The sequence below is a fragment of the Spinacia oleracea genome, chromosome 3, assembly GCF_020520425.1.
Source record: "Spinacia oleracea cultivar Varoflay chromosome 3, BTI_SOV_V1, whole genome shotgun sequence".
Classification (NCBI taxonomy): Eukaryota; Viridiplantae; Streptophyta; class Magnoliopsida; order Caryophyllales; family Amaranthaceae; genus Spinacia; species Spinacia oleracea.
In genome coordinates, this window is record NC_079489.1 from 1,145,418 (window position 1) to 1,157,344 (window position 11,927).

At 35.1% G+C, this 11,927-nt stretch overlaps 2 protein-coding genes across 2 annotated transcripts; one reads left to right on the forward strand and one right to left on the reverse strand.

The window, feature by feature from the left end:
* The first annotated feature begins 518 nt into the window (after positions 1 to 518).
* Positions 519 to 6,144, forward strand: LOC110782403 (AT-hook motif nuclear-localized protein 7). The gene is made up of 5 exons (XM_021986555.2): positions 519 to 1,798; positions 3,490 to 3,557; positions 4,528 to 4,659; positions 4,773 to 4,934; positions 5,468 to 6,144. Exons 1-5 carry the CDS (start codon positions 1,399 to 1,401, stop codon positions 5,792 to 5,794), a joined length of 1,089 nt encoding a protein of 362 aa, XP_021842247.2. The 5' UTR covers positions 519 to 1,398; the 3' UTR covers positions 5,795 to 6,144.
* Positions 6,145 to 6,719: 575 nt separating this feature from the next.
* Positions 6,720 to 8,052, reverse strand: LOC110782276 (uncharacterized). The gene has a single exon (XM_021986394.2). It carries the CDS (start codon positions 7,507 to 7,509, stop codon positions 6,970 to 6,972), a length of 540 nt encoding a protein of 179 aa, XP_021842086.2. The 5' UTR covers positions 7,510 to 8,052; the 3' UTR covers positions 6,720 to 6,969.
* Between the last annotated feature and the right edge of the window lie 3,875 nt (positions 8,053 to 11,927).

Here is an 11,927-nt window from a genome sequence, read left to right on the forward strand (position 1 = left end):
AAACTTTTACAAAGTGAAAATTCTTGTCATTAAAGTCACAAACAAGATAAATGCTGAAACTCTCTTTATACTATGTTGGGGTTGGGTGGGATGATCAAGATAGATCCTTAAAACAAGTCCAAAGGTACACTACAACTGTACCAGAAATCCCTAGCCGCAAAGATTGAACTTCAAGATTCAATTGAATATTTCATGTTTTCCATAGTGGCAAATTATGGTAAATTATCACTAATTACAAGGTTAAAATTATGATTAACAACCTTTGATTATTATTTTTAATTTTATTTTAATCCTCCCAAAAGACAAAGGAAGAGTAGTTTGGAAAATTGGCAATTTGGCATGCCTTCTTACCTTAACTTTACAGCAAATATAATTTATTATTTTGCACACTTTTTTTAAAGAAAAAAAGAAGATGAAAAAACAGAAAAAGAAATTAATTTTATTATATTTCCCAATATTTTTTATTTTTTGTTTATTATATTTGAATTTTTATTTTTAACTTTTTTGAATACTCATACCTGCTTTATTAAATTCCCTAGACGGACTTGAACCATTTTCTTAACCATAATTAAATCTTCGTTTTTTGTAATTTAGATGGGTCTAATATTTAATTAAAGTTCCAAATTTTTTATTATCTTCTGAATTTGTTAATATTTTAATTTTTCAATTTATGGAATTTTCTAATTTTTGCTTTCCTTTTTCTTCTCTTTTTCTGCAAACCCAGAAAATTAAACTAGTTGGGGGGTAGTTTTTCAGACACTCAAAAAACTAGGTTCAGCAGTATGTTGAAATCTTTTTTCCTTCTAAGTTAAGCTACACAAATTTTCCTATTTTTGTTATTATTTTTCTTAATTTTGTTCAAATGGTAACCATATTTTAGAAAAAAAATTCTGATTTTGTTGATTTCTAGGTTTAAAGGGAAAGATCTTTGAGTTTTTGATTTTTTTTTCTAAAAATTTCTGGGTTTTTTCAGAAATTTTCAGGTTTTCAGACAAGGGAGTTTTTGCCTAATTTGTAGCAGTAACTGAGTTGGGTTTTCTGGGTTTGTTTTGTTGTTATTGATTGACCTTTTCTGGGCTAAGGGATTCTGGGTTTTGGGGCAATTGATCATCTTCCATATTTTAGTACTGTAAATGCTGCTTTTCAGCTCAATACATGATCTTCTTCCTGTGTTCTTCAAATCTTTCAAGGTAGTGTAGCAAATTTTTCTGGGTTTACCGTAATTTGTAATTAGGGTTTTAGGTTTTGTGTTGAAAGATTGAAACTTTAATTAGGGTTTTAGGTTTCTGAGAAAAGGGGTTTATTGTTTGTATTGAAAGATTGAGACTTTAATTAGGGTTTTAGGTTTCTGAGAAAAGGGGCTTATTGTTTTGTATTGAAAGATTAAAACTTTAATGCATGGAGGCTTGTAAAGAGGAAATAAGTAGTTCAGGGGTAACTGTGAAAGGTAATGAAGGAACTCAAGGTTTCTGTGTAACAGCTAGGGGTGAAAATAACCCTATGAGCCAATTAGGAGCTCCAACAATGGCAACTGCTACTCCACCAGTTAGTAATAGTATGGCAGGTGTAGGAGAAAGAGTACCCACTTTTACTTCTTCTGATAAGAAGAAAAGAGGTAGGCCTAGGAAGTATGGGCCTGATGGTGCTGCTGCTGCTGCGGCCGCATTGTCGCCTATGCCGATTTCGGCTTCAATTCCTCTTAGTGGAGACTTTTCAGGTTGGAAACAGCCTAGGGCAAGGCCTTTCCAGAATATAAAGAAGGCACATAAAGTGGAATCTGTCCAGACTGAGAGTTTAGGTACTTTTTGCATCACTATTTAAATCAATTAGTAGTTATTGGTGTTTTTTTTATACTGCAATTTGTTTTAGTTTTGCTGCTATGTTTTTAAGTTTACTGCAGTTTGTTTTAGTTTTGCTGCAATGTTTTTAGTTTTACTGCAGTTTGTTTTAGTTTTGCTGCAATGTTTTTAGTTTTACTGCAATTTGTTTTAGTTTTGCTGCAATGTTTTTAGTTTTACTGCAGTTTGTTTTTGTTGTTCTTTCTGTGTATTTCAGTTAATGTTTAGTGAAATGGAGGTTAGATTCCTGAAACAGGATATTCCTTTTTTCGCTCTGTCTCCCCCCGTCCCCCTAAAGGATCATTTCTAAATTATAACTTAAATTGTTTCACATTCGTTGAATCGACAATTTACCAAATTCGTGTACTGGTTAATTTTCAAGACATGTGAGTGTGGTATGAAATTGTCCGACTACGGAGGTTAAAGAGGAGTGTTCAATTTGGTTATGTTCATATATGGAATCAAGGTGCTAATCTTTTTGTCCAGGATCATCTGGTATTAGATAGTAGAATGAAATCTAGCATCGAATTTGATTTAAGTTAAAATTAACACTAATCAAGCTTCATTAGAGATACATATGTGTCTATCATCTTAGCAAATTCCATCAAGGATGATATATGTTACTTCATAGCTATCAACTTGTAAGGAAACTACAGTATATGAATTTGAACCTAAGTCACATCTATAAATCTGAAGATCCAACCTTTTGTGAACTCTATTATGGAATCAGCTGTGGCTAATTTTGGTTTGACAGAAGTAATGATCCGATATATGCTACTAATGGTGGAGCTATGTGGTGTTATTTTGGCAATTGCTTCCCTGTTGTGTTGTGTTCGTTTAATCCTTAGTCTGTTAACTCTGTTTATTTTTAATGATCTCAACTGTCAAACCAATTTCTGGTCAAATTTCAATATGGTTCACATGTTGGAGAGATACGAGGGGATTTGGCTAAACTAATAGATTAGCATCATGTGTGGATACAGGATTACGGGAGGTCTAGACGTATGCATTGTTTATTTCTAACCAGTTAAGACTTAAGACTTATGGACAGGCTGCTAAATTCATTTTCACTTCATTAATAATTTGGATTCAATAATTCATCCAATCTAATCTAATTGGATTTGATCCAACCCTCACCCATCCGCCTCTCTCAGTTTTCAAAGTGCTTCTTAATACTCGTAGATATCCACAATATTGAGGACCTTGTTTGCGCATATCTCATATAGATGATACATCATACATCGTACATCATACGCCATACATCATACATCATACGCCATACATCATACATCATACATATGGCTTGCAATGATGTCAAAGTTCTACAAACTGTTTATCTTCCATCTGTGCTCTTTGTATCTGTTGTTTGTAACTTTGTATGTGGTCGATAAAAGACATTAGTATCCTTAGTATTCCTAAATTGTTGACTCTGTCTATGAACGATTGACTACCCCTTGCTGAGATGTCAATAGAGGAAATCCACTTGAGAATTCTAGGAATATACGTCAGATATGTGTCCTAAAATCCACGTGCGTCTCCTTTTGTACCTGTTATCCAATCTTCCCACAGTTTTATACTCTAGTTAATACCTGTGAAGAACTTTAAATTTGGTATTTTGGTTGAAGAATACTAATATATGAAGCTAATTCAGGTGATCGACTTGCATATTTCGTCGGTGCTAATTTCACGCCCCATGTGATCACTGTAAATGCCGGGGAGGTATGTTTAATTTTCTTGTTAATTAATATTTCCTCAGTCCACGGATAGCTGCTGTTCGTCATAAAATCTTCAGCTGTTTCAGTATACTGATCATTGACTACAGCCCAAGCTAAAGAAAGTTGTGTAGGCTATCTAGTTCTAAACACAATGATTAACCTGAAGTTTACATTGTTACAAATCTTACAACAAAAAACATTCATCTTTACACCTGTGTTACTTGGACTCTTCATTTTACCTCAAGTACCCGTGTCGGATCCTCGACACTCGGACATGGGTACGGACGCTGGACATGTACCCGTGTCCGACATGGGTACCCGAGTCTGAGTAACTAAGCTTTACACTTCTGAAATGCGTTTTTATTGTCTAGAAGTGCCCGGGAATGGTTGGTGTACACTTGCACGTCTACACCATTCTTCATCAGATAATTGCAAATGCAATAGAGTGACCAAAAGAGTGTTCTTTCTGAGAAGATAATGTGACTAAAATCCCCTAGTTCCTTAAACCTCTGAATTTTACACCTTGTTTTTTACCCTAGTAAGTTTTCCGAATATGTGTTCTGTGTTGATTGAGCTCTTGTCGTTTAGAATAATTGCTTGCTAATATGTCGGTGGATTCGTATGTTTTCTAATGCAAGAAATTCTTGGCACGACCCGATAACCCGACTCGAACCCGACCTGAAGTTACCGAGAGAAACTCGAACCCGACCTGAAGTTACTGAGAGAAACTCGAACCCGACCTGAACCGAACCCGAATGACCTGAAATCGACCCATTTATCATATTTTGTAGGAATATTTAGTTTTACAATATTTCTGATATTTTTTTGACACAACTGAATCAACCCAAAACCAAACCCGAACCTGACCCGAACTTCTACCCCTATCTATATGCTATGTGCATATCTAGGCCTACTCTTTTAAACAAACAATTATCTCTGATCATGTACTAATTTTTTTTTCTTCTCATGATCAGGATATTGCGATGAAGGTTCTATCATTTTCACAGCAAGAATCCCGTGCTATATGTGTTCTCTCTGCAAGTGGTTCAATCTCTAATGTCACCCTCCGCCAGCCTAATTGTTCCGGTGGCACTCTAACATATGAAGTACGCCTTCTTTTCCTTATCTATGATGAAGTGAAGTTGCATTTCTTTTATGGTGCATAAACTGTGTATGATGATTTTACATATTTTTATGAAGCGTTTTATTTATCCTGTAGGGTCGTTTTGAGATACTTTCATTGTCTGGATCATTTATGCCTACTGATAACGCGATAATGAAGAGCAGATCCGGAGGCATGAGTGTCTCACTAGCAGGTCCTGACGGTCGTGTATTAGGTGGAGGACTTGCTGGTCTACTCGTTGCTGCTAGCCCCGTTCAGGTAAATTTATCAGGGTGACACGTGTCACTTCCTGGTGTAAAATTTTCCTGCCAAAAATAATTTCCTAAAAAATCTATGTTTTTTTTTGTTCTTTTATTTCTATCTTTTTTTTATTAATTGTTTATGTATAGAAAAAATGTTTGTTTATAGATAATGAAAATAATATATGCCAGTAATAATAATTTGCTTAAAATGATTTTTATCAATATTTTAATCAAATCGTTATATTAATAAATGGAAAATGTATTACTCAATAGTTTGGTCAAATCAGCATATTAGTATATCGAATATTTTGTTAAAATTAGTGTTTCAATCATATTATTGTTTCAATCGAAATTGCATACTCCGTAATACGTATTATTATTAAAGGTGTATGTTCAAGATTTATTAATTATGCAGTAACTTTAGGGAGAAATATATTCCAGTCACACATATATATGACATAGTATTAAAAAAATTGATCAAAATAATTTTAAAATATCCATGCATGCACTGCACGGGACTTAATCTAGTACTGCTCTATTTCCCATCAGGTGGTGCTGGGGAGTTTCTTACCGGGCCACCATCAAGAGCAGAAACCCAAGAAGCAGCGGGTCGTCGAACCCGTAACCCCCGCTATGCCACCACCCATCGTTAACAACCACCAAGTACCAGACGGCGGAGGTGGTTATGGAGGAGTACACAACAAGGTAAACTTCACATCTCCACCACCCCCTTCATTCCATACCGAAAACTTGCCTTCGATGAACTCTATCCATCTCGATCCAATGGACCTCGAAGCTGACCATAATAACGTATCAACCCCGGAAGGTGATTCTGATGATTTTGATGATGATGATGATGATAGCCTTCAAATCTAGAGATTTCTGGCTGAAAAAAAATCTGACCTTTAGTTTTTTTTCTTTTCACTCACATCTGTATTTGTATTTTCAATTTAATGATCCACAGATTTACACCTAGGTTTGTTACAAGTAGGTTTTTAGCTTCACATTAGCTTTGGATTACTGGTTTATTATTAGGACTAATCAGGATTTGTAGTTTAGTTTTAGTACAGCTGATGGTTGCTGTTAATTAATTATCTGAGTGTTTTTAGTTGTCTCTTGTTCTAGGTTTGTTTAGAAACTACAGTTGTATGTCGTGTATTCCGATTTTCGGCCTAATTCTTCGGTCCAACTTTTGTGGAATTAAAATCATGTTTTCATAGCCAAAACTGAAGTTATGCTGAGATTTGGATTTGAGATGCATGAATCTGTTTCAGCCTTCCAAACTGGTTGAATCTGTCAGAAAAGCTTCCCTTTCGTCCGTTTCTTTTATCGAAAATGCATCATTGTTGGTTCATTTTGAGGTACAGAGTTTTATTAATTAATGCAGACGAGATTCAATCCAATCCAGTGCAGAACCTCTCCTATATCCGGTAATTTTATTAATTATTTACTCAAATTTGTAGCTCAGTTTAAAGTTTAAAGATGGTTGTGGGGTGGGTCAGGTTTGGCTTCAGGACAAGCTTGTGGGTCATGGGCCTTAACGGGCCCGGTCCATGCCAAACCCACTCTGTTTTGTGTCGGGTCGGGTTGAGAAGTTCACAATAGTGTCAAGGCCCACGGGTCGTCATGCCTAATCCCAATTTTACTAAATTTAGCGTGCCTACTCGTCCTTTTTACAAAAAGAAAATGTAGGTCAGGCCTGGCCCTCGACTTTGTGCTCGGGCCGAGCCTCAGACTGGCCCGGTCCACCTCCATCTTTAGCTCAATTGGTGGAATTTTCAATTTGCAGACTGTAACATCTATATGTCCTTTCCGACTTCAAGGATTCAAGCAAGATTAGCAACTTTTTTAATATTATGTAGCAAGATTAGCAACTTTTTTAATATTATGTAGCAAGATTAGCAACTTCTAATTACATACTATTTATATCTAATGCATTGCTCCACTAAAAAGCTAATCTTCTTCTACATAGAGACCTTATCCACATTCCTTAAAAATCGATTAAAATTCCCTGAAAAAGCCTCTGTTTTTGCTCAGAAAAGTTTCAACTCTCATAGAGAACTTTGTTGCTTGCTCAATCTCAGTCTTTCTGTATACCATTCTCTGTGAATCTTGTTAATGAACTCCTCGATTCGAGCATTTAGCTCCTCTTCTTCTTCTTCCTCATCATCTTCTTCTTCCTCATCATCTTCTTCTTCTTCATCATCCTCTGTTACTGCATCATAATTCTCTTCTTCTTCTTCTTCTTCTTCCTCCTTTTTTTCTGGAATGTCTTCTTCTTCTTGATTGTCATCTTTGTTCTGTTTTACTGTATCTGTTGTTTGTACTTCTGACAATGTTCCTTTTGTAACTCCACAATCTTCTACTACTTCAACATAATTCTCATTGTAATCATTACTTACAACATTCGTTTTCAAAACAATCTGGAATTCATCAATACTACTCAGAGTAGTACTATGATTATCATTCATGTCGTTTTTTGAGCTATCAATGAGAAGAAAAACGATGATAATGTTGCAAAAACAGAAAACAAAATGGAAGTTTGCAATTGAAGTTGCTTGACCTATCAACTCCACTGTAAAATCCAACATTTTTACACGAAGCTGAAAAACTACTACTCACTCCGTCCCAAAATTATACTCTTGTTTGACTAAAAACACGGATTTTAAGAAAAGTGGAATATAGTGCGTGGAAAATTGGAATACACGGAGTAGTATAAGCCGAAAACAGAGAGTGTGAGTGTGAGTGTGAGTGTGAGAGTGAGAGTGAGTGAGGATGAGAGAGAAAGGTGTTGTGTTTTGTTGAAGAAAAATGGAGAGTAAAAATGAAGCTGAAAACTACTGCTATCTCCGTCCCAAAATTATACGGAGTAGTCTTATTTGACTACAAACACGGATTTTTAAAAAAGTGGAAATAGTGCGTGAAAAATTGAAATATACTGAGTAGTACAAATCGAAAACAGAGAGTGTTTTGAGTTAGAGTGAGAGTGAGTGAGAGTGAGAGTGAGAGTGAGAGAGAAAGGTGTTGTGTTTTGTTGGAGAAAAATAGAGAGCAAAAATGAGGGTTTTATATGTAATGGGTGTTCTTGAAAAAGAAGAAGTGTGTTGAAGAAGCTCTTTGTTCTGAAAGTTTTAGGAGAGAGAAAGGAGAATGCAGTGTGGTGTGAAAGCTACATTATTTATTTTTAATTGTTTAATGATTTTGAGTATATATTTTTGGTGACGTGGCTGAATTGTCCTTGTCACCTTTTGTTCTTTGGAAGCAAATACAAGAAGTTCCATAGTCAACGAGTCAACGAGTATTGCACAGTCAACAAGTCAACGGGTCACTTGCACAAGGAGTCAAGGAGTCATGTTTTTCCATGGTCAAACGAGTACTGTGGTGGTCAGGGGTGTGCAAAATTTGGTCCGGACCGGCACGACCCAGACCGGATCGGATCGGACCGGAATCGGTCCGGTCTTCGGGTCGAGAAATATCAAACTTCGGTCTTCGGTCCGGTCCGGTCTGGTCCGAGACCGGTATTTTCTTAATAAAATATAATATAAACTTTTAAAAAAAATTAATTTTCTCCTTTATTATGTTGTAAATATTATTATATTGTCATATATTTTATTTTATCTTACAAAAAAGCCCTTAAACAATTGGTTTTATATATATGTTTTCTTTTTTAACATAATTTGTAGAAAAAAAAAATATGGAAATAGGTTTACAATCGGTTCAAACCGGTCCGGACAGGGTTTTGGACCGATTTGTTCGGTCCGGTCCGGGTTCGGTCCAAGCATAATCGGTCCGGTCTTCGGGTCTTGAATATCAAAATTTCGGTCTTCGGTCCAGTCCGGTCCGGGTTTGGACCGATGAACACCCCTAGTGGTGATCAAGTGTTTACTTGTTACTCCATACATCCTCTGTTCGTAGATTGTCGTACTGTAATTTTTTGGTCAAACTTTGAAATTTTTGATCATGAATCTCATCAGCGTATAAAAAATAATGTAATCTTCTAAGATTTTGTTAGATTCGTTTCAATATATATTTTTTGACTAATAACTTTTTATAGTTTTTACGCGTATAAAATTAAAGATATTTACGTTTTAAGTCGTGTTTTGGAGACCGTAAAAAGTCAAATGGAACAATAATATTAGGAACGGAGGAGTATCAAACTTTGTGGTTTGGGTAAAAAGATGTTGTGGGTTGGGTCAGGTTGGGCTTCGACCCTATGTTAAGCCCATTTATTATGTGTCGTGTTGGGTCGAAAAGTTTAAAAAGGCGGCCCAGGCAATCAGGCATGGCTCAAGCACACATGCGTTTGTGTCGGATCGAACGTGCCTTCTTTCTTGAAACCTTAACTTATCATATTTTGGTGTGCCATGCCTTATCGTGTTTTTTCCAAAAAGTTGCAGCCCTAGCCCATTTTATGGCCAACGACTTAGTGCTCATGTCGGATTGTACTTTTTTGTGTTCTTGTCAGATTGTGCTTTTTTCATGATGGGTTATGTCGTGTCTCAGCCCGGCTCGACGCAGTGCCATTTATTGAGCTCCATGTTCATATAACACATGCATCAAGTTTCGAAAATTATAAAACCTAAAAGAAAAGAAAAGAAGAAAACAAAAAACTATTCACGTTGGCTTTCATCAATGAGAAAATGGACTCATACAAGTCCAAGTCGTTAAACAAAGGTTAAACAATAAGGGTTCAATAATTTCCCTAGTCACCTAACTTTCCCTGTTTGCCAAATAAATATAGAAGTGGCACTACCAACCATTCAATCATTGTTGAATTTCATTTGCCTATATTTCATTGGCAAAACCATCCACGTATTTGCGTAAGGACCAGGTTAATTTTCTTTGTATCGTTCTAATTTTACTAAAATGCCTATGAAAATCGAGCGTGGATGCTTTTAATTTTCATATATGAACAAAGAATTACAAAATTTGCAAAATATAGTTTATAAGTTTGCCTTATTTCTATTAATAAATAGGTAATTAAGGTTGAAAACAACTACATATATTAGGTTGAAGACTTGAAGTCGATTAGTCCTATCACTTTTCTTTTACCAAATTTGCTCCACTACACCAAATGTGCAAAAAAAAAAAAAGCAAATCATGAATGTAAGTTTAAACCACCATGTTCAATAGACTTATAAGGCAAACAATGAAACTTTATGTAGACCTCTTGATCAAGATATCGCTTTATGTACCGTAGAAGGTTTAAAAGGTCACTTACACGTGACACATTTAACGTGGAAGGTCTTTTTAGCTTATTGGTCATCCTATATCACTTTTTTATATTTTAATTCTTTAATAGGTTTCCTTGGTTATTTCTCGTAATTCAGGTTTAAATCTAGTTATCTTTAAGGGACAGAAGGGGTAGTGATCTTATTTGGTTTATTTAAAAGATAGATCAGAGTTGAAAATTGTGAACATTGTTCCTGACTATTTATCTTATAAAGAAGTTCTTAATTTGGTACATAGAAACTTTATTCTTAACTAGGGAATTGCCCATAATTCACCATAATCATAATCATAATCATAATCACAAAATCATATTCATAATCATAGGAAATCATAGAGTTAATCTAATGAACTCTGCCTCAAAACTTTCTAAATATAGAACTCATACAACCTTACCACATAGGAGAGTTCCATACTTAATCATGTACATAGATTTAACTCCACATTAAACCATAATTACCCCAAAAAAATAGGGACTAATTAATTTCCCAAAAAAAAACTTGTCCTAATCTTCTTAATTAACTCTCCATACTTAGTTGACCTTTCATCTTTTTAATAAACTCTTCAACCTTTCTTCTTAGTTCATCCTCATCTTGTTGATCTTCATCTTCCTTACTCATTTCAACTTCATTGAACGTGTCGTCTTCTTCTACTACTGCTACTTCTTCTTCTTCCTTGGAATCTTTCTTGTTATAATCAGTATCCTTTACTAATGTAGTTGTGTATTCATCGAGTTCTCGGGTGCTCGATTTCGAGCTCCCGAAAACAAGGCAAATGATAATGGCATTGCAAAAACAGAAGAGGATGTGGTGGTTTGATGAAGCTTGTGCTATTAACTCCACGGTTGAATACAAGTCATACAACATCCTTTTTTTCCTTAGGGCCGAGGGTATAACCGTAAAAACACTCGCAAGAATCGGACTTTTTCAGGGTATTTAAGATTTTTCCGAACTTATGAAAGGATAGTTTCGGAATAAAAAATAAATATATTTTGAATTGGATGAAACTAAGACAAAATAAAGAAAGGAAATAGACAATGTAAAGGTTTGTTTTGGTAAAGTGGGAGGTTTGATGCTATATATATATAGAGAGAGTGGGTGCAAATTATAAATTGAGAAAGAAAGAAATAGACAAAGTAAAGTTTTGTTTGGCAAAGTGGGGAGTTTGAGGCTTATATAGAGAGTGAGTGCAAATGATTAATTTTAAAATGGAGAAGAAAGTGGGAACTGATTTTGACACATTAAAAATTGTTTTTGACGCACTTACTATGAGAGCACAGTTTTATGCACTAGCTCTATTTACATATAGGTGTACTGAATCAAATAAAACAGTGTGCTAATATCAGTTTTTCGAAAAAATATGATCGTGCGCTCTTATTTTCTTACAGTAGGTGTGTTAAAATCAGTTTCCGACCAGGTTGTAATGTGGAATCTTTAGTTGGGTATAACGATTAGATAATGATGAAGTGTGATGTGAAAGCTACTTAGTCTTTGCAACTTCCAACTGACACCTTTGAATTATTCAATTGTTAAACTTGTTTGTTAAAGTTTGTAGAAGTTGCTTTCTGTCTAAGGGTGTGTTGTTAATTGCTGCATAATTTCAGAGCAAATTCTATGAAATTTCACATGCCAACTTCACCCATTTCACCATTTGTTTTTACTTTGTGTGACATAAAGGTTGGATGACTAGGTCAATGTTCAAATAATGAAAAATAATTCGTATATAGACTTGGTCATGTAGACTTGGTCAAAGTAAAATTGACCTTGCTAGGAGTCAAACT